An 18,734-nucleotide genomic window follows, 5' to 3' on the forward strand; every position below is an offset into this window, starting at 1 on the left:
CGAGGTAAATATCTACGGCAAACGTTTTCCATACAAAATACATTGGGACATGGCCATAGTGCAGGCAATTAAAATACAGCGGTGCGCTGGCTTGACCATGTCGTTAGTATGGACACCCGACGCTCCAGTTCTGAAAGTATTCAACATACATACATACGCAAGTACATGAGTATTAGGATGAGCTCAAATTCAGCGTTACTGATGTTTGTTGGTGGCGACCAACAGTAAGCATGTAGGGAGATGACGGGAAAAACCGTAGAAGATTTCGACTTTTTCCTCTCATATCGCGGAACTTTTTTTGTCCCCCGTATGAGGGCAATGGTCAAGTCAATGTTGTCTGTGTGTGCGTCGTGGTGGTGATTGCGAAGGCGCCCAAATTCAATTGCAGCTGCTAAAAATTCTGGAGGAGCGGCGCCAGTCGAGGCGTGCTAGAGTACCGCACCGTATTTGGTGTTTTAAGTCGCATGCGCCCTATTTTACGGTGTAGGTGAATCTTTTGTGCCTTTAACATATACACAAAATATGGTTGTGAGTTTGTCCAGCACCCATCAGCAAACCCTTTGAAGAAAATTAATCAACAACCAATTTCACTTGCATAAATTATTGTATTTAACCATGTTCATGTGAAACGAACTAAAATCAATAGAGAATATGATTTACTAATAAAGCATACCAAGATTTTGAGAAATATGTATTTCTTTATATCTAAACGCTGATTTGGTGTAGATATGTAGTGCCTTATATTTATGTATTTCAAAGTTTTTTTCTAAAGATTTATTTGTAGTCACTCCACGAGTTCAATTTACTTATTTACTGCGAGCTCCTTCATTCGGTTGAGTGCGCTGCCGGCCTTAAACCAACCAATTTGCAAATCATTTAACGAATGGTTCAGCTTAATCCTTTCGACTTTGTTGCCCGTTTTGATTTCGCAATCAACTGGCTTTCCAGGCACTAAACTATTTAATCCAATTAGGGAAATTTTGCTTTCAGGTTGTATCTGTAACAAAAGGAAATCGAGTTCGCTTCTAAATTGGTACTATTAATTAAAATATACCTTATCATAGTCTGCAGGATTTGCGAATGTTAAAGGTAATAATCCTTGTTTTTTTAAATTCGTTTCGTGAATGCGAGCAAACGATTTAACTATAATAGCTCGACCACCCAAGTGACGTGGTTCTAGCGCAGCGTGCTCACGAGATGAACCCTCTCCGTAGTTTTCATCACCGACAGCAACCCATTTTATTCCATTGGCCTTATAATCTCGTGCAACATCAGGAACACCTGCCCATTCACCTGTTCGCTGATTTTTAACCTTATTCATTTCATTATTTTCCGAGTTAATAGCCCCAATAAACATGTTGTTTGAAATATTGTCCAAATGTCCTCTGTATTTAAGCCAAGGTCCAGCAGCGGATATATGGTCTGTTGTGCATTTTCCTTTCACTTTAATAAGGACAGTCATATCTACCAAATCTTTACCATTCCATTTATCAAAGGGTTCTAAAATTTGAAGACGCTGACTCTTTGGATCCACTTCTACTTTCACAGCTTCGCCATCCTGAAATATTCCCTTACATAAACACATTTAACTAATAATGATGAAAATATACCTTCGGTGGTGCGTCGAAAGTATCCATTCCCGGGTCAAATCCTTTAGAAGGTAATTCATCGCCAAATGGAGCAGACAGTTTAAATTTCTTCCCATCCGATCCGGTAAGTTCATCAGTTAATGGATTAAAGTCTAAACGACCAGCAATCGATAAAGCGGTGACTAATTCTGGGCTAAAGACATACAAAATCATTAATACATACATATTGGAAAAAAATTAAGAAAATATCTCTATGATTGTAAAGAGCAAATATAACGCTATTTTATATCTTCGAACTAAAAAAGTTGCTAATAAAATTTCTTTCTCCACTTTTATTCTTTAGATTACTTAATAACTTTTATTCGAATTTTTTTTGCGTGTATTTATAACAGTTTTTAGTGATTTCATAACTGTTAATTGTAACTTATTTTGCAACAAATATTTTTGTCAACAGTGTTATTGAGTTTTATACCACTGTTTGTTTTTAGGAAAAATGGAAAAAGCAAACAAGTTTGAGAGGTTTCAAGTAGAGCTCTCGATTTTGTTCGCACATTTTCAAACAGCCCGGGTATATGAGCAGCGAGTACTCGCACACTTGTTCAATGCTCATTACTCGAAAATTTTCGAGCATGAGCTCGAGCAATTCGAGTTTTTCGAGTAATTTTAGCAATGTTTTTTTTTATTATATTGACATTTTTGGTAGCGACTTTTTAAATTTTTCAAATTATTGATATATAATGCAAAGATTGTTACATTGGTATTTAATAATATAATTTATTTAACATGAATTAGAAAGCAGCTGCTGACAAATACAATTTACAAATTTTCTTTTGTTTATGAAATTGTTCAAAAACTCGAAAATTTTGAACAAACATTTGAGCAGTTGAGCAATGAACGAGTTTTGAGTGAGTATCGAGCTACTCGCATTGCTCGATACCCGGGTATCTAGAGCTCTAGTTTCAAGTAATGTAACATGATGCAATAATGAAAGGTGTTATACGTCGGCAACTTCTCGCTCTAATCCGCCATCTTGAACTACCTTAGGAGAAACTGTGTTGTTTCTTTGCTATTTTCACTGAACATTTCCCAAAATATTAGAAAAAAATTCTAAACAAGCTACATTGATTCAATTTTCGTTGTTCGTTTTATTCTTATTCGCTGACATTTGTTTTCCAATTGCGTGAAATTTGGTAAGTATTGTAATAAAACCGAATTATTTTNAAATTTTTGTTGTTCGTTTTATTCTTATTCGCTGACATTTGTTTTCCAATTGCGTGAAATTTGGTAAGTATTGTAATAAAACCGAATTATTTTACAAATAAATTATAATTTTGCATTTATTAGGTCATTTCCTTAGTGTTTCGCTGACCGACCTGTGCTGGTATTGTGATTAAGAGCTAATACACGTAAGTTACAACATATTATTTTGACTTTATTGATGAACCATTCCATTTGAGCTCTTTGTTATTTCAAAACCTAATGAACCATTTATTCGCAGATTTTTCGGACGATTCTGCTGTGCTGCGTTCCTGCTCCGCCTGTGTATTGCTCTTCCCGTGTTTTATAGTGTTGCGTTCCTGTTGCGCCTTTGCGTTGAAGTAAGTTGAAACCAGATTTTTGTTTGTTAAAAACCTAAAACACCATTTATTTGCAGATTTTTTGTATGCTTCTGCTGTGCTGCGTTCCTGCTCCACCCGTGTATTAGATTGCTGCGTTCCTGTTAACATACATATCGTCGCTTAAAGTACAAAACCGCGTAANTGCTGCGTTCCTGTTAACATACATATCGTCGCTTGAAGTACAAAACCACGTAACTGACATTTGCTGCTAAAACTTGGATTCGCTCACACAAGTTCTTGTCTCAATCCTAATCCATTCTTCCTGAAATATACTAGCCAAAAATGCGATTGCTTTTAACAAAAAGATAACCATTTTGAAATATGAGTGTTTTTGCTCTCTAGAAAATAATTTATGCAACCTCGCATACGTGGGTTTGCATTATCTCTATACGCTGTTTTGCATTTTATAGATACACGGTTTTGTACTTTAAACGACGATATGTAGATGTATGTACATGTATATCACATATATTGACTTAGATATGTATACACAATTAATGATGTTTACATAAATTTTTTTATATTGAAACTAGATACATATGTATATAGTATGTTATTATTATTATTCGGTTCAAAAAAGTCCTATCTCAAATGAAAATACTTCGAAAATGTGCTAAGATAGGGCGTTTTTGAATCGTCAGCTGAGATAGGGTGTTTTGAACCGAGTTCTGAGATAGGGCATTTTCAATCAAATTCTAAAATAGGGCGTTTTTCAGCCAAATTTTGAAATAGGGCGTTGAAAAGCTTTCTGATATCGGGCGTTTTCGACCTGGCTGCCGAGATAGGTCGATCTTCTACTCAGCCATCGATATATGGTCGAAGTTTTCGTTATATAGAAGACNCAAACTTACATATAATTAGACTAAAATTGAAGGGGCTATAAAACTGAGTGCTCAAAAAAATTCTAACACTTCTGAGAAAAAAGTTTGAATTTAGGTTGAAAACTTGTATTTTTTGTAGTTTTCTACGAAGTTTTAAAATTGGGTTTATATGGGTTTTGTTAGAAATTCAACTTTACTTTTGTTGCAAATTCTTAGAAATAAATAAATTAACATGAGAGGGAAATAATATCACTTTGAAATGGGGTTGCTATTTATATGACCGATACTGTATGTATATAATAAATTTTGTACAATTAAAAAAAAGTGGATTTACTAAAATGAACACAACGTATTAATTATAAATTCTGAAATATGTCGTTAATTTCAAAAACAAATAAATAAAACATTAAAAAGTAGTCAATGCTTGCTGTATGACACGAACTTGGATATACGTGAACTTGGGTAATGTATAATTCCTTATATGATTCCTCAAAGTATCCCTTATATAACACTGTGGAACACAAGAAAAACCTTAGTGCGACTATATCAGGTTTGATAGCTGTTGGCCATACCAATAATGCCTCATACTCAGATTGACTAGATCGATTCGTGTTCTCCGAGAAAAAAAATTTCACGATCCAAAAATCTGTAAAATCGTTTTTCTCCAAATTTTGAACATTTATCGTTTTTGGCCTATATTTTGTTGAAAATACCATACAAAGCAAATATAGGGCAAAAAACAAAGAATTTTCAAAATTTTGAGAAAAGAATTTGGCGGCCATACTCAGATTTTTGAATCGTGAATTTTTTTTTTTCGAGAACACGAATTTATCTAGTAAAACTGAGTATGAGGCATTATTGGTATGGTCAACAGCTATCAAACCTGATATATGCGCACAAGAAGCCCATATGAAAGAGGGGGCAAAAGATTACACGTAAATGAATTCCTCTATTTGGCCTGTACAATATAAGGGACACATTTCAAATTCATAAGGGATAATTTTCTTAGTGATGCGGCTCATAAAAGGAAATATATAAGCCATACTGTTCTAGCTGGGTATTCATCAGCTCGAAAATTTTAAGCATATTATCATATTCCTGTGAATAAAAATACGCCTAATTTTATTATTATAATTATCTACAACTTTATGAGACTACCAAGCCATATATATACCTATTCTGATAATCGGAACGCTGTTGAGAAGGCATACAATTTAGTAGTTTTTCAACTAAAAGGCTTTTTTTATTCCAGTTTTTCTTGTACTTCCAAAATACAATATTGACCTAAGGTAGTTCGATTTCGAGCTGTCACAACGTACAACTCCTTTCATTATTGCGTCATGGTAATGTAATTCTTTTTGAATAATGTATTCATTTGACAGGGGGCTAAATGATTGAAATAATTTTTTGTTAGTCATGACAGCGACAAAAAAATTAACAGCCTTATTCTGTATCACGAACGATAGGCAACACGAACGATTCGTCTGCAGAGGAATGCTTCAAAAACTAGTCCAGCGGCATCATTTTAGCCGGTTTGAACGCAACCGAGACCATTGCAACGTAAAGTATGAAAAGCAAGACTAAGACGACCGATTAATTCAAAATCGCAATTAGAGGTTGTCGTCTGCAGACGAATCGTTCGTTCTGCCAAGAGTTCGTGATACAGAATAAGGCCCTAAGTCTCTATTAATGTTGCTAGTCATGACTGAGAAGCAGCTCTGATAAAAATATGCATGAAAAAATCCATTTATTTTAAGCCGGTAAACATGCTCGAAAAACAGAAAAATATGCCAAACATGTATGCTGGAATAAATCAATCAGTATTTTTCCATAGAAAAAAAAAAAATAACTCTCTACGTAGGACGCACGGTTGCCGTTTTGGTCCAAATGGACCAAATTTGGTCCATTTCTTTTCGTTTGGTCCATTGGTCCCATTGTTTTGGAAATGGTCCATTTCATAAGCCTTTGGCCAGGGTTATTATCATGCAATACTTTCGAGTTTTCAATTTTTTCTATTTAATTGATGAATATTCCGCCCCATGTTGAATATCGTAATCGTCAGTAAAAGTGACGATACGGCCATCGGCAGCCATGTTACTGACGCGCTGATCGTCGACGATGACGATGACGATATTCAGCATAGGGCCGATTGGCAACACCTGCTAAAAGTGTGAACTCGCCTTACCACTGATCTTCAAATATGGCATGGCTAATCTGTCAAAGGACGCTTCAAAAAATATCGCGGTTTCTTGCTAATTTCAATTAAGTACTCGGTGACGAATATCAAAGTGGCTGGCAAAAATATGGAAAGGTAGCAAAACTTAAATCATAGCATTTAGCACATGAAAATAATATTCGATTTCAATCGAAAAGATATTAAACATCTTGAAATTATTACACCACATAAAGTTCTTTCTGATACTGATGTAGCAATTTTGCCACTACTCGACCAATTTCCTGCATTGGTAAAAATGATGCAGACATAATTGAATTTCAAGTTCGCAAATTGAGACTGAGTGAAGGTAACTTCAAAATAATTAATACAAAAAAAAACTTTTTAATATCCAACGCTTTTATAAATGGACTAAAAAGTAGAAAATAATAATTTTCAGTCCCATAGAATTTGTTTTGATAACTTTTGATTTTGATTTTAGCAAGTCATTATAAACAATTTATGAGATTGAAAATGAAAAGCGTGGGGCGCATGCAATACAAAGCATTAGATTTGATTGACAATAGTCAAACTACATAACATAAACCTAAAATTTCTACAGAGAAAGTACAAATTTGAGATCGATTTTAAGCGGTCGTTATTCATATATCCACATACACACATATATTACCCTTCATATCAAATCTGGTCTATTAGATGCGCCCCACGCTTTTCATTTTCAATCTCCTAAATTGTTTATGACTTTTGTTAAAATTTCAAAATCAAAAGTTATCAAAACAAATTCTATGGGACTGAGAAGTATTATTTTCTACTTTTTAGTCCATTTATAAAAGCGTTGTATATTAAAAAGTTTTTTTTNGAGATTGAAAATGAAAAGCGTGGGGCGCATGCAATACAAAGCATTAGATTTGATTGACAATAGTCAAACTACATAACATAAACCTAAAATTTCTACAGAGAAAGTACAAATTTGAGATCGATTTTAAGCGGTCGTTATTCATATATCCACATACACACATATATTACCCTTCATATCAAATCTGGTCTATTAGATGCGCCCCACGCTTTTCATTTTCAATCTCCTAAATTGTTTATGACTTTTGTTAAAATTTCAAAATCAAAAGTTATCAAAACAAATTCTATGGGACTGAAAATTATTAGTTTCTACTCTTTAGTCTTGTCAGTAAAAAATTTTGCAATAGATATTAAAATAAATCAACGATATTAATAGATTGGTGCATACACATGCATATACATATGTATGTACATCAGCGTTGGGCAGAGAGAGCTTTTACTCTGCTCGCGCCTATACAAAATGTATAGTAAGCTTAAAAGAGCTTTACCCGCGGGCAAGGCAGCGCCTATAAGTGATGTACATACATACGAGCACCAATTAATTTCATTTAAAGCACTGATAAGCACTGCCTTGCCCGCGGACGAAGCGCTTTTAAACTTTCTATACATTTTGTATAGGCGCGAGCAGAGTAAAAGCTCTCTCTGCCCAACGCTGATTTAAAGAAATGGCGTGTCGTCCATTTCCGCTGTAGCGTACGTAGTGCATAGGGCGACATCTACTTCTCAAATGTGCACTATGCGTTTTTATAGGAACTTTTCAAAGCAAAGCTTTTATAGCTGTCATCACAAACAACATTGCAAGTTGATAAAAGCGTTGTACAAAATTTGAGATCGATTTTAAGCGATCGTTATTCATATACCCACATACATATGTACATATATTACTTTTCATATCAATTCAAGTCCATTACATGCGCCCGCCCACTGGGAAAATAGGTAAGCACCTAACAAGGTAATCCATGTTTTCTTTCAGTTTTTGGTACCAAAATTGTCATCATGACCAATGTAGTCTACTAGTAAAGCGCAATATTAACACCTTCGATTACGCATTACGCTGCCAGTTGCAAAATAATGCGCCGCCGAAGTTATTTCCAAGAGCAGAACTACTCCGAGCGACTGCTCTACATTCTACGTAATTTACTTTGTAAAGCGGCTCAGAAGTATATCTGATACCTAATGTACATTCTACAATTCCTACTTACATAAGGCGGCCACGCCTTTGTTAAAGTAAGGGAGATTCGGCAGGTAAGTGGTAAGGACCGCCAGGCGAAGGGCAATACCTTACCAGCAACTTACACTTCACCCGGCGGTCCTTACCACTTCACTGACGAATCTCCTTTACTTTAACAAAGGCGTGGCCGCCTTATATAAGTAGGAATTTAAAATGTACATTTGCTATAAGACATACTTCTGAGCCGCTTTACAAAGTAAGTTACGTAGAATGTAGAGCAGTCGCTCGGAATAGTTCGGCACTTAAAAATAACTTCGGCAACACGTTACACGTGACAAAGTAATGCGTCGTCGGAGGTGTTCATTTTGTGCTTAACTAGTAGATTACATTGGTCATGATGACAATTTTGGTACTAAAAACTGAAAGAAAACATGGATTACCTCGTAAGGTGCTTACCTATTTTCCGAGTGGGCATATATCTAGTACTTCTATATTGGCAGTAAGCTAACTTCCCAATGTGTAAGCATTCCGANATAGTTCGGCACTTAAAAATAACTTCGGCAACACGTTACACGTGACAAAGTAATGCGTCGTCGGAGGTGTTCATTTTGTGCTTAACTAGTAGATTACATTGGTCATGATGACAATTTTGGTACTAAAAACTGAAAGAAAACATGGATTACCTCGTAAGGTGCTTACCTATTTTCCGAGTGGGCATATATCTAGTACTTCTATATTGGCAGTAAGCTAACTTCCCAATGTGTAAGCATTCCGAAATCACAGCGAGATAGTCTAGTACGGTTTTTGTGTATTTAATAGGGATGTTTCGAAATGCATATTTTTCACATTCGCGAATGCGAATGCGAGTGCGAGTTTTCGGAATGCGAATGTGCGAATGCGAATGTTGTCATCGTTTTTATTACTTAAAAATTTTTTTAATTATTAGAACATTGAACGAGTGCTTAACCTATACAGTGTTTTAATCTTGTAGTCAAAGTTCAAAATGAACAAATTATATTTAAAAAAAAGTAATTTTGTTTCCTTTTCTCCCATGAGGCCATTTCTTAGAGGCTCGTATATAAGGTTTGGTTGGTTTTCCACCAATCGAGAGGATTTTCACCGAGGTGAGCCTGTAATGTTTTCGGACGGTACTAGCTCTTACTGCCAATATAGGAGTATTACATACATGCATGCGCCCCACGCTTTTCATTTTCAATCTCATAAATTGTTTATAATGACTTTTGCTAAAATTTCAAAATCAAAAGTTAATTTTTAGTCCATTTATAAAACCATGAATTTTAAAGTTTTTATTTTATTTATTTTCTACTTGTTAGTCTTGTCTGTATAAAATTTTGCAATAGATATTAAAATAATTCAACGATATTAATAGATTGATGCACACACATCCATATGCATATGTATGTACATACATACGAGCACCAATTAATTTCATTTAAAGCACTGATAGGCACTGCCTTGCCCGCGGACAAAGCTCTTTTAAGCTTGCTATACATTTTGTATAGGTGCGAGCAGAGTAAAAGCTCTCTCTGCCCAACGCTGATTTAAAGAAATGGTCGTCAATTTCCGCTGTAGCGTACATAGTACAGTTGAGAGGTAGATGCCGCCCTATGCACTATGCTTGTGGCGATCTCAGCCGCCCCCTAGTTGTAAGGTTTGAAAATACATCCCTGGGTGGCAAGAAAAGACATCCCTGTGTGACAACCTGAATCAGCTGTCTTTTCGTGTTTTCCCGCGCCACACAGGCTTGTGTAAAAGGATATAATATAATACCATTGAATTGAATTTAACGTTGAGAATAAAGGTTTGGTTTGTTAAGCTTATTAATCGACTTTTCAATTGAGGCTACCAAAGTAGCCAAAGTGGTGACCCCGACGTGATCAGGCAACGAATACAGTAGTAATTGATTTGGCTATGGCCAAATACAACTTGCGATCGCAAACAGCAAACGGCGACGAGCCAATCGAGGATTTTTACGAAAGTAGTAGCGCAGCGATGGAAGCAGAAGAGCTGAAGATGCAACTGCAAACGATGCACGAGCAATTGAAGCAGCTCAGCATAAACAACGCGCAACAAGCCAACACTCGTTCTCGTATACAACGGGTGCAAGTACCCAAGTTTAATAGAAGCAACCCACAACTTTGGTTTTCTCAATTAGAGCGCTCGTTCAGACTAAGCAACGTTACCGACGACATTGATATGTTTGACCTTGTCGTAATCAATCTGGATGAGGACATCATATATTGATGATGTGGTGACAACGCCGCCTCTACAGAATCGATATCTTGCCGTGAAGTCACGGCTGTTGGCCAGGTTTGCGGAGTCAACGGAGAGCAAATTGCGACGACTACTTCGCGGAGGAGATCCTACCGGTATGAAACCTACAGAGGTGTTAGCACACATGAGACGACTAGCACCAGACCCAGGGTGTGAAGCCATCGTACGCACGCTGTTCCTGAACCAGATGCCGTCCACCATTCGTCCGCTTCTGTCTGCGTGGCAGGAGAGTGACCTGGATGAATTGGCGAAGGTAGCTGACAAGATGACTGACGCTGCTAGAGCAGATCCGATCCTTACGCTCTCCAGCTCTCAACAGAAGGCGGAGTCAACATCCGCAGATTCCGTTGAAGCACTGTCACGTAAGTCAATTCCTACTGGTGATGTTAAAGAGATGATACAGATGCTCCTCGAGTCAATGAATACGTTGCAGGCTGACGTCAGGAATCTCAAAGAGGCGGCGCGGAGCACACGTTCACCATCACGAGCACAAGCGCGAGTGGACACGAGTGGAGCAAAGGGCGAGGAACTTTGCTATTTTCATAGGAGGTTTGGCAGCAATGCTCGCAAATGTCGCCCAGGCTGCAGCAAGAGTCAGTCGTTAAATTAAAACGGCTGCCGTCAAGTTCGCTGGTTGGCGGAAGTCCAAGCCCCTCTTAGCGAAGCCACGCGTGGTATGAAGAAGAACGATAGACGTAAAATTTAATGGACACGAGAGCTTTCCGATGCTTTTGCGGCGTGCAAGCACAGTATAGCAAACGCTGTGCTCTTATCGCATCCTTCACCTCGCGCGGAATTAGCACTAGCATGCGACGCCTCCGACACGGCCATTGGCGCGGCCCTAGAGCAACGAGTTCATGGTGTCTGGCATCCGCTTGGGTTTTTTCGCGCAAGCTTTCGGAAACGGAAAAGAATTACAGTACGTATGATCGAGAGCTCCTTGCTATTTATGATGCAATTCGGTATTTTAAACACGTTCTTGAGGCGCGTATTTTCATTGTAAAGACGGACCACAAGCCGTTGACATATGCTTTCTCGCAGAAACCGGAAAAGGCGTCGCCCCGGCAGCTTCGTCATTTAGACTTTATTTCACAGTATACTACGAATATCGTTCACCTGGCAGGGTCGGAAAATTCAGTCGCCGATGCTTTCTCACGTTTGTATTCGATTTCGATGCCAACGGCAGTGTCGTTGAAGGAGGTCAAAGCGGCTCAAAATGAGGACTCCGAATTGGAGCTACTTTTGCGAGGCGAGTCATCGCTAAGGCTCCAATCGGTGGACTTCAACGACGGTATTACAATATACTGTGACACCTCCACGGGTACCATAAGACCGTATATACCACAATCGCTACGGTATGCTGTTTTCGCTTCGATGCACGGCCTATCGCATCCAAGTGGAAGGGCAACGCTTCAGCAAGTACGACGAAAGTACGTTTGGCCATCCATGAGGAAAGATGTAACGCTTTGGGCGCGCAACTGTTTGCCATGCGAACGTGCAAAAATAGGTCGACACAACTCACAAGCTCCAGAGAAGATTGGTATGCCGGATAACCGCTTCGACCACGTCCATTTAGACATCGTTGTCATGCCTTTGGTAAATGGTTATCGATATTGCCTTACTATGATTGACCGCTTCTCTCGCTGGCCCGAGTTAGTTCCACTGAAGGACATATCTGCTTCGACCGTTGCATCAGCGTTTTGGTTGCCCCAAAACCATAACAACCGACCAAGGCTCGCAGTTTGAGTCCGCCTTATTTCGTTCATTGGTCAATATCTTGGGTTGCAAGCACATTCATACCACCGCATATCATCCTCAGTCAAACGGCATGGTTGAGCGTTGGCACCGCTCCTTCAAGGCAGCCTTGATGTGCAACGCGAATACAAACTGGACTGACTTGCTGCCAACTGTAATGCTGGGTCTCAGAACATATGTCAAGGCAGATATTGGTGCATCAGCAGCTGACCTCCTTTACGGAACTGGTGTTCGACTGCCAAATGAGTTTTACGACGACTTAGATGTACCTGCCCATTTCCAAGATTTCGCAACCAAATTTCGAGAATATATGCGGCTGGTTCGCCCATCTCCAGCAGCGCATCATAGCAAGAGAAGTATGTTCGCCCATAAGCATTTGACGGATTGTTCGCATGTAATGTTGAGAACAGACATGGTTCGGCAACCACTAGAGCCACCGTACACAGGACTATACGAGGTAGTCAAGCGTTCCACGGATCGTGTCTTTATCGTAAAAATAAACGGAAAATAGGTTGCTGTCTCTACGGAACGTTTAAAGCCTGCATTTTTTATCAGAGAGTCCCAGAATGACGAAAATCGAGAGGAACACACTAGACCGGGGAAGACATACGAACGCAGGAAGAGAGTAAGATTCGCTCCCGGATTGGTCACTGGAGAGGGGGTAGATGTGGCGACCTCAGCCGCCCCCTAGTTGTAAGGTTTGAAAATACATCCCTGGGCGCCAAGAAAAGACATCCCTGTGTGACAAGCTGAATCAGCTGTCTTTTCGTGTTTTTCCCGCGCCACACAGGCTTGTGTAAAAGGATATAATATAATACCATTGAATTGAATTTAACGTTGAGAATAAAGGTTTGGTTTGTTAAGCTTATTATTCGACTTTTTAATTGAGGCTACCAAAGTAGCCAAATGCTTTTACCTGGACCCACAACATTGAAAGTTTCTGGGGCCACAACACTGCTAGTTGATAAAAGCGTTGTAAAAAATTTATCAATATAGACCGTTTTTGGGATCAAGTAAGTTTGATTAAATATAGAGTGGGTGAAGCGGCCTTTGGAGAATTATGTGATTTAGTTCATAACATTTTTAGTCTACCTCACAGTTCCGCAGCAGCTGAGCGCAAATTTTTTGATTTAGCATTAGTAAAATCGAATTTAAGAAACAAATTAAAATTTAAAACTTTAAATAGTATAATGTTAATAATATACAATTTTAATGCAGTTTGGATGTTATATAAAAAAAGTCGATATAAAAACTGAATTGGCATATTTTCTTGATAAAGAGGAATAAACTCCACTCAATTTCCCGATGTATTAAAAATTGGTCCACTTTTTGGTCCGAAAATAATCTGGAAATGGCAACCGTGGTAGGAAGATGTGCAAGCGGCAAATTTAAAACATTAAGTGCGCTCTGCGATGGTTTGTAGACCAATAAATAGTCCTTTTGAAAACCTTATTGTTAGGGGATATTTGCGTCACTCGTGTTAAGAATTCGACCTTCGATTCTTTTCGGCATGGTTTAACAACAACAAAAGCCCGCGAAATGCCGGCACTGCCCACTTAACATTTATTATGCTAGTTACCGAACATTTTCACACCGGGAAATTTTCTTACCAAAAAATTACACCATTTCTTGTAACCGATATTCTAGGTTTTAATTTATTCAGCAATTAAGCTTAGAATTTTTGTTGAAATTCTGGTGAAGCATATTTCACGGGGCAACATTTTGTTACCTGCCTATCAGATGGTAACACATATACACTCCGTTGCATAATTATAAATCTAGTACAATAGTCTTTGAAACAGCCGTCACAATCAAGATAGGTAAAAACTTTCTGCTATGACTTTTGCATGTTAAGAGCTCTCTTATAATAGAGTGGTTAATTTTTTTATAATCATAACCTTATTTAAAAGATTTAAAAAATCTAAAAATTACTTGTTGCAAAACTATAAATCCAAAAAAAGAAATCCCAATAACATGAGTAAAACATGCAAATATGTCCTTCCAATACTCTATTTGTGCTCCATTGACTTTAATTAACTGAAATATATGCTTCCTCATACTTAGACATAAATGTCTTCGGTAAAGCAGCATCCAGTTTATGCCACTCTTGCAAAATCGCCAATTTAAGCCATATAACGTTTACAAATTGGCGATTATCAGCATAAACTTTCATTGCCAGTATTATCCACACATTTTCCATTGGACTGAGGTCTCGAGAGGTCAAGGGTTCGAATATTGCTGGTTTCCAAGCAGCATTTTGCCTCCCTCCTTCTATAAAATGCAGCATTGTCGTGTTGAAAAACGCAATGTCTTTCATTGCACTCAATAACTGGCTTGAGACTGATCCGCAGTATGGGAATATAGTCTAAATTCTTCATTCTATTTGAGCAGAATTGCAACTCAAGGGTAGAATCGGATGTTATTGCACCCTACAAAATCACATTTCCGCGACCGAAATTCCGCCGGTAAAAAATGCATCGTTCTTGCCGTAAATCGTTCTATTATCCATTCAATACATTTGTACCATCCAGATTGAATTTCTTTTCGTCTGAAAAGATAACCTCAGCCTACTTCTTAATAGTGATTTTTAAGGAAAAATAACCATTTTAACAACTTAAAGAATTCTGTCAATTGCCATGCTTTTACTAGCGAAATCCTTTCGACCAGCTTTAGGATGTAGCAAAAGACGCGGAGCCGTGATAATTTCACCATACTCGAGGTGCTAGTAACGTTTTAAGGCCCTCCAAATTGTTTGATGACCAACGGGATCTGAACATCTTGCTGTTAAGTTCTGGCAAATTGTGACGGAAACCAACAATATTCGGAGTTTCGATTATAAAAAGCGGGAAAATGTGATTTGGTATTTCGAAACTGTGTTCTAATATCTATTTGATACACAAAAAATGATCACGGCTGTACTTTTTGCTGATATATTACATACATATGTTCCATTTAGTTAAACACTATAAGAATATTGTAGTATGTACCACAAAAACGTATATTTTCTATAAAATATCATAACGCAGAAAAAAAAAATCTTCGCTATTAGGGATTTGGGTTGACTGTAGTTCAAAGTGTCTCTTTCCCGGTAAAAAAGTTTTAGAGAAAAAAAATACACTTTTTGAGAAATTAAATTTAAAAAAAAAATATGCACTTTTTGTTTATTGTTAAATAAAAAATTTTAAATAATGAAGATCAATAATTATATCATTCTATCTTGAAGTGACAAGAATTACTGACATTTGAGTAAAAACATTGTTGGAATCTATTAAATTTTGACAAAGTTATGGGCATTTTAAAAAAACATTCTCACTGTCAATTCGAATAATCGATTTTTGCCTGAAAAACAAAATCGCGTTTAATTAGGCGGAAAAATTTTTCCGAGCCAAAAGAAAAAATACGTGTCTCAATATTTGGACCAACAAACAATGTATTTGAGTTTGGTCGAAATTAAAAATCATGCTCGTACCTGACCGGTTGTCTGGAAATGGAAAGCATCTACTAAATAGTTTCGACTTAGTTTACGTTATAGCAAAACGAGAGTGAAAATATATCGATTTTTCTTTACGATATTTTGGAAAAATTACATTTTTATTAAATAATGTCAAGTTTGATCATCCGTTCAGGTAATTTTTATTTTCATTGCATGATTATGCAAAAGAATAAAGTATCATTTTCTTGTTTATTGTGTGAAATAGCCAGAACAACCGCAGTGATGTGAAGTCGATGTTTATCGAAAGCACGCTGTGAAACATACAAATAGTAGATATCTAAATGTTATGCACAAATTTACTTTAAAAGAACTAGCGTGAAACTGACTTATTATTTGAGAATTTATATAAATTATTCCAATTATAAAATTGTGATGTAGCTTTATTCGAATTGTAATACGCATTTAATTTCATCTTCCGATTAAAATGGATCGATCTTTGTAAATTTTAATGAGAGATTATTCAATATTATCAAAATCACCCTCTACCAACTTAATTTTTACATATTTCGTCTGTTTTCCCTTAATTTGACAAAATACTTCTTCTTAGTTACGACTTAGTTGCAGCTGCAGCCGAAACAAAATTTTAAGTTGGTACTTAGCCAGAAAAGTCAAAACTAAGGCGACTATGAATAGCTTTAGTTGTGACTTAGAATAGTTTCGACTTAGTTGAGTACTAAATATGACTATGAATATGCGCCATTATGTCTAAGTATGAGGAAGCGTATATTTCAGTTAATTCAAGTCAATGGTGCACAAACAAATAGGGTATTAGAAGGACATATTTGCATGTTTTACTCATGTTATTGGNCTTGCTGTTAAGTTCTGGCAAATTGTGACGGAAACCAACAATATTCGGAGTTTCGATTATAAAAAGCGGGAAAATGTGATTTGGTATTTCGAAACTGTGTTCTAATATCTATTTGATACACAAAAAATGATCACGGCTGTNCTTTGGATTTATAGTTTTTCAACAAGTACTTTTTAGTTTTTTTAAATCTCTTAAATAAGGTTATGATTATAAAAAAATTAGCCACTCTATTATAAGAGAGCTCTTACCATGCAAAAGTCATAGAAGAAAGTTTTTACCTATCTTGATTGTGACGGCTGTTTCAAAGACTATTGTACTGGATTTATAATTATGCAACGGAGTGTAGTGCGCAAAATGCAAAACCGGTTTAAAAATTGGCAGGAACTTGATTCACCTTTTTCATCGCGTACTACCTCTCCGTAGGACCTGAGTTCGGTCCCTGGTCCAGGCAACATCTATCATCAACACGCACACCACAAATTGGAGGAGAAGCTCGGCCAAATACTTAGCAAAAGTATAAGCGCCAAAATATTCAGCCTCATGGCGAGTGTCGTCCCGAACGCAAGTCGTTTTTCGAGAGTCGTACCGAAAACTGCATGGCATTGCCTAAAATGTCGAGCAGACTAGCGTTTTAAAACGGAAAAACTGGGCAGCACTGGTTAGTTTTCGACGAGTTTCGTCGTTTACTTGTTTCGACACGACAGTAGGCAATGCCAATGCCGTCGAGTCGTACAATTTAGTCTAGTATACTACTTACGCAATGAAGCTGATTATTATTGTACGCGGCCGCATTGGTGTAGTGCTTTGCATTGCGTGCTATCTCTCCGTCTTATCGAAGCAGACATCGACCGTAGGGGTACCATCCTATAATGTCAGGGTATTACTATCCGGTCAGGCAATGTCGAGCTCCAAATATTTAACGTACATATACCCCCCGTCACCACCTGCCCGGTAGGATATCACCCTGAAATAGATGAAATTTCACCTCAGAGGTGAAACCCGTATGGTAGTTGGTGCATTTAACGCGCACCACGCTCTTTGGCATTCAAGCCTGTCGAATGGATCATAGAGAAACGCACTTGGCTGAGCAGATAGACGATTCGACATTCTGCACAATGAACGACGACGCATCTACCAGGATTATGGGCAGCTGCAGTAGCTCGCCTGACATAACAATCGTAGGTGCTGGTCTGATAAATAGCATAACGTGGCGACCTATGCTGACTTTGGCATCAGACCTTCTACCCATAATCTTCTCGATTGAGAAACCTGCCGACTTTGCTTCCGCGGACCATCGAACCTATGTCAACTTTTCTAAAGCTGATTGGAACGGCCAACCAAGGGTCAATAGTAGGAATTTGCATAAAATTGCACAATTTAAAAAAAGTCGATTTGAAGTCAACCTGTGGTAAAGAAGTCACATTTTTTGTGTATTTTTGGTGCCAAAAATATAGTCATTGGGATTTTTCTCATTTCGGGTTCGTGGTGGGAGCGAAGGATGCAGGTGCCATCAAATGCGCGCAGAGTTCGTAAGAGGATCAAAAACCGCAGATTACTGATGTCGTTATTAGGCGAGTAAAACGACGATGCCAAACTTTCTACAATAGGCTTAAAAAAAGTGCACGTCTATACCTGCTATGGGCGCTCGCATACGAACCAGAGATATATCGTTTGTGTAGACCATTTATCGTAGAAGATATACGACATAAAAGACGAGATATCGCATACTTATTGTCGCATATCTGGTTTTAAGTTTATCAACTATTTTTTCATATCAATTATATAAATAGGCAATCATGTTTCCTTTACACCCCTTTTACGGCTAAACTGTACTTCTAAGGTATAAACAATTATATATCATTAGAAAGGTATTTTGATGCTGATGTGCAGGCAATTTTTAAAATTTCAAATTAGTTTAAAATAGAGCGAAAAAATCAATTCAAAAGTCACACCAATACCAATGCCATACATGTACATGGTTGGGGCGGAAATGCCCCCTAAATGTATGCTTTAATATTGATAGTGAATTAAAGAAACGTGCTAAGCAGCAGTTTAGGAATAAGATGTATGTATGTATGTACATGAATAGATTAGCCTCAAACAAGGATGAGATAATTTTGAGTATGGAGAAGAAGAAAGGGATAAATACAGAAAT

General features: G+C 37.5%; 1 protein-coding gene and 1 long non-coding RNA gene across 2 annotated transcripts in view; one reads left to right on the plus strand and one right to left on the minus strand.

Moving 5' to 3' along the window:
* Positions 1-585: 585 nt before the first annotated feature.
* Positions 586-18,734, minus strand: part of LOC108367319 (probable aconitate hydratase, mitochondrial) — a 65,609-nt gene continuing 47,460 nt past the window's right edge. Inside the window, exons 2-4 of the mRNA XM_017621910.1 lie at positions 1,611-1,782; positions 1,055-1,558; positions 586-997 (exon numbers count right to left, since the gene is read on the minus strand). Of these exons, the coding sequence (XP_017477399.1) occupies positions 803-997; positions 1,055-1,558; positions 1,611-1,782 (871 nt within the window). The 3' untranslated portion in view covers positions 586-802. The remainder of the gene's footprint in view (positions 998-1,054; positions 1,559-1,610; positions 1,783-18,734) is intronic.
* On the plus strand, positions 2,568-3,343 carry LOC108367320 (uncharacterized). Its single transcript, XR_001848235.1, has 3 exons — positions 2,568-2,779; positions 2,934-2,995; positions 3,088-3,343. It is a non-coding gene; the product is annotated as an uncharacterized LOC108367320 (long non-coding RNA).

The sequence above is a fragment of the Rhagoletis zephyria genome, unplaced genomic scaffold (assembly GCF_001687245.7).
Source record: "Rhagoletis zephyria isolate East Lansing unplaced genomic scaffold, Rhagoletis_zephyria_1.1 Rzeph_scaffold_02632, whole genome shotgun sequence".
NCBI classification, from domain to species: Eukaryota; Metazoa; Arthropoda; class Insecta; order Diptera; family Tephritidae; genus Rhagoletis; species Rhagoletis zephyria.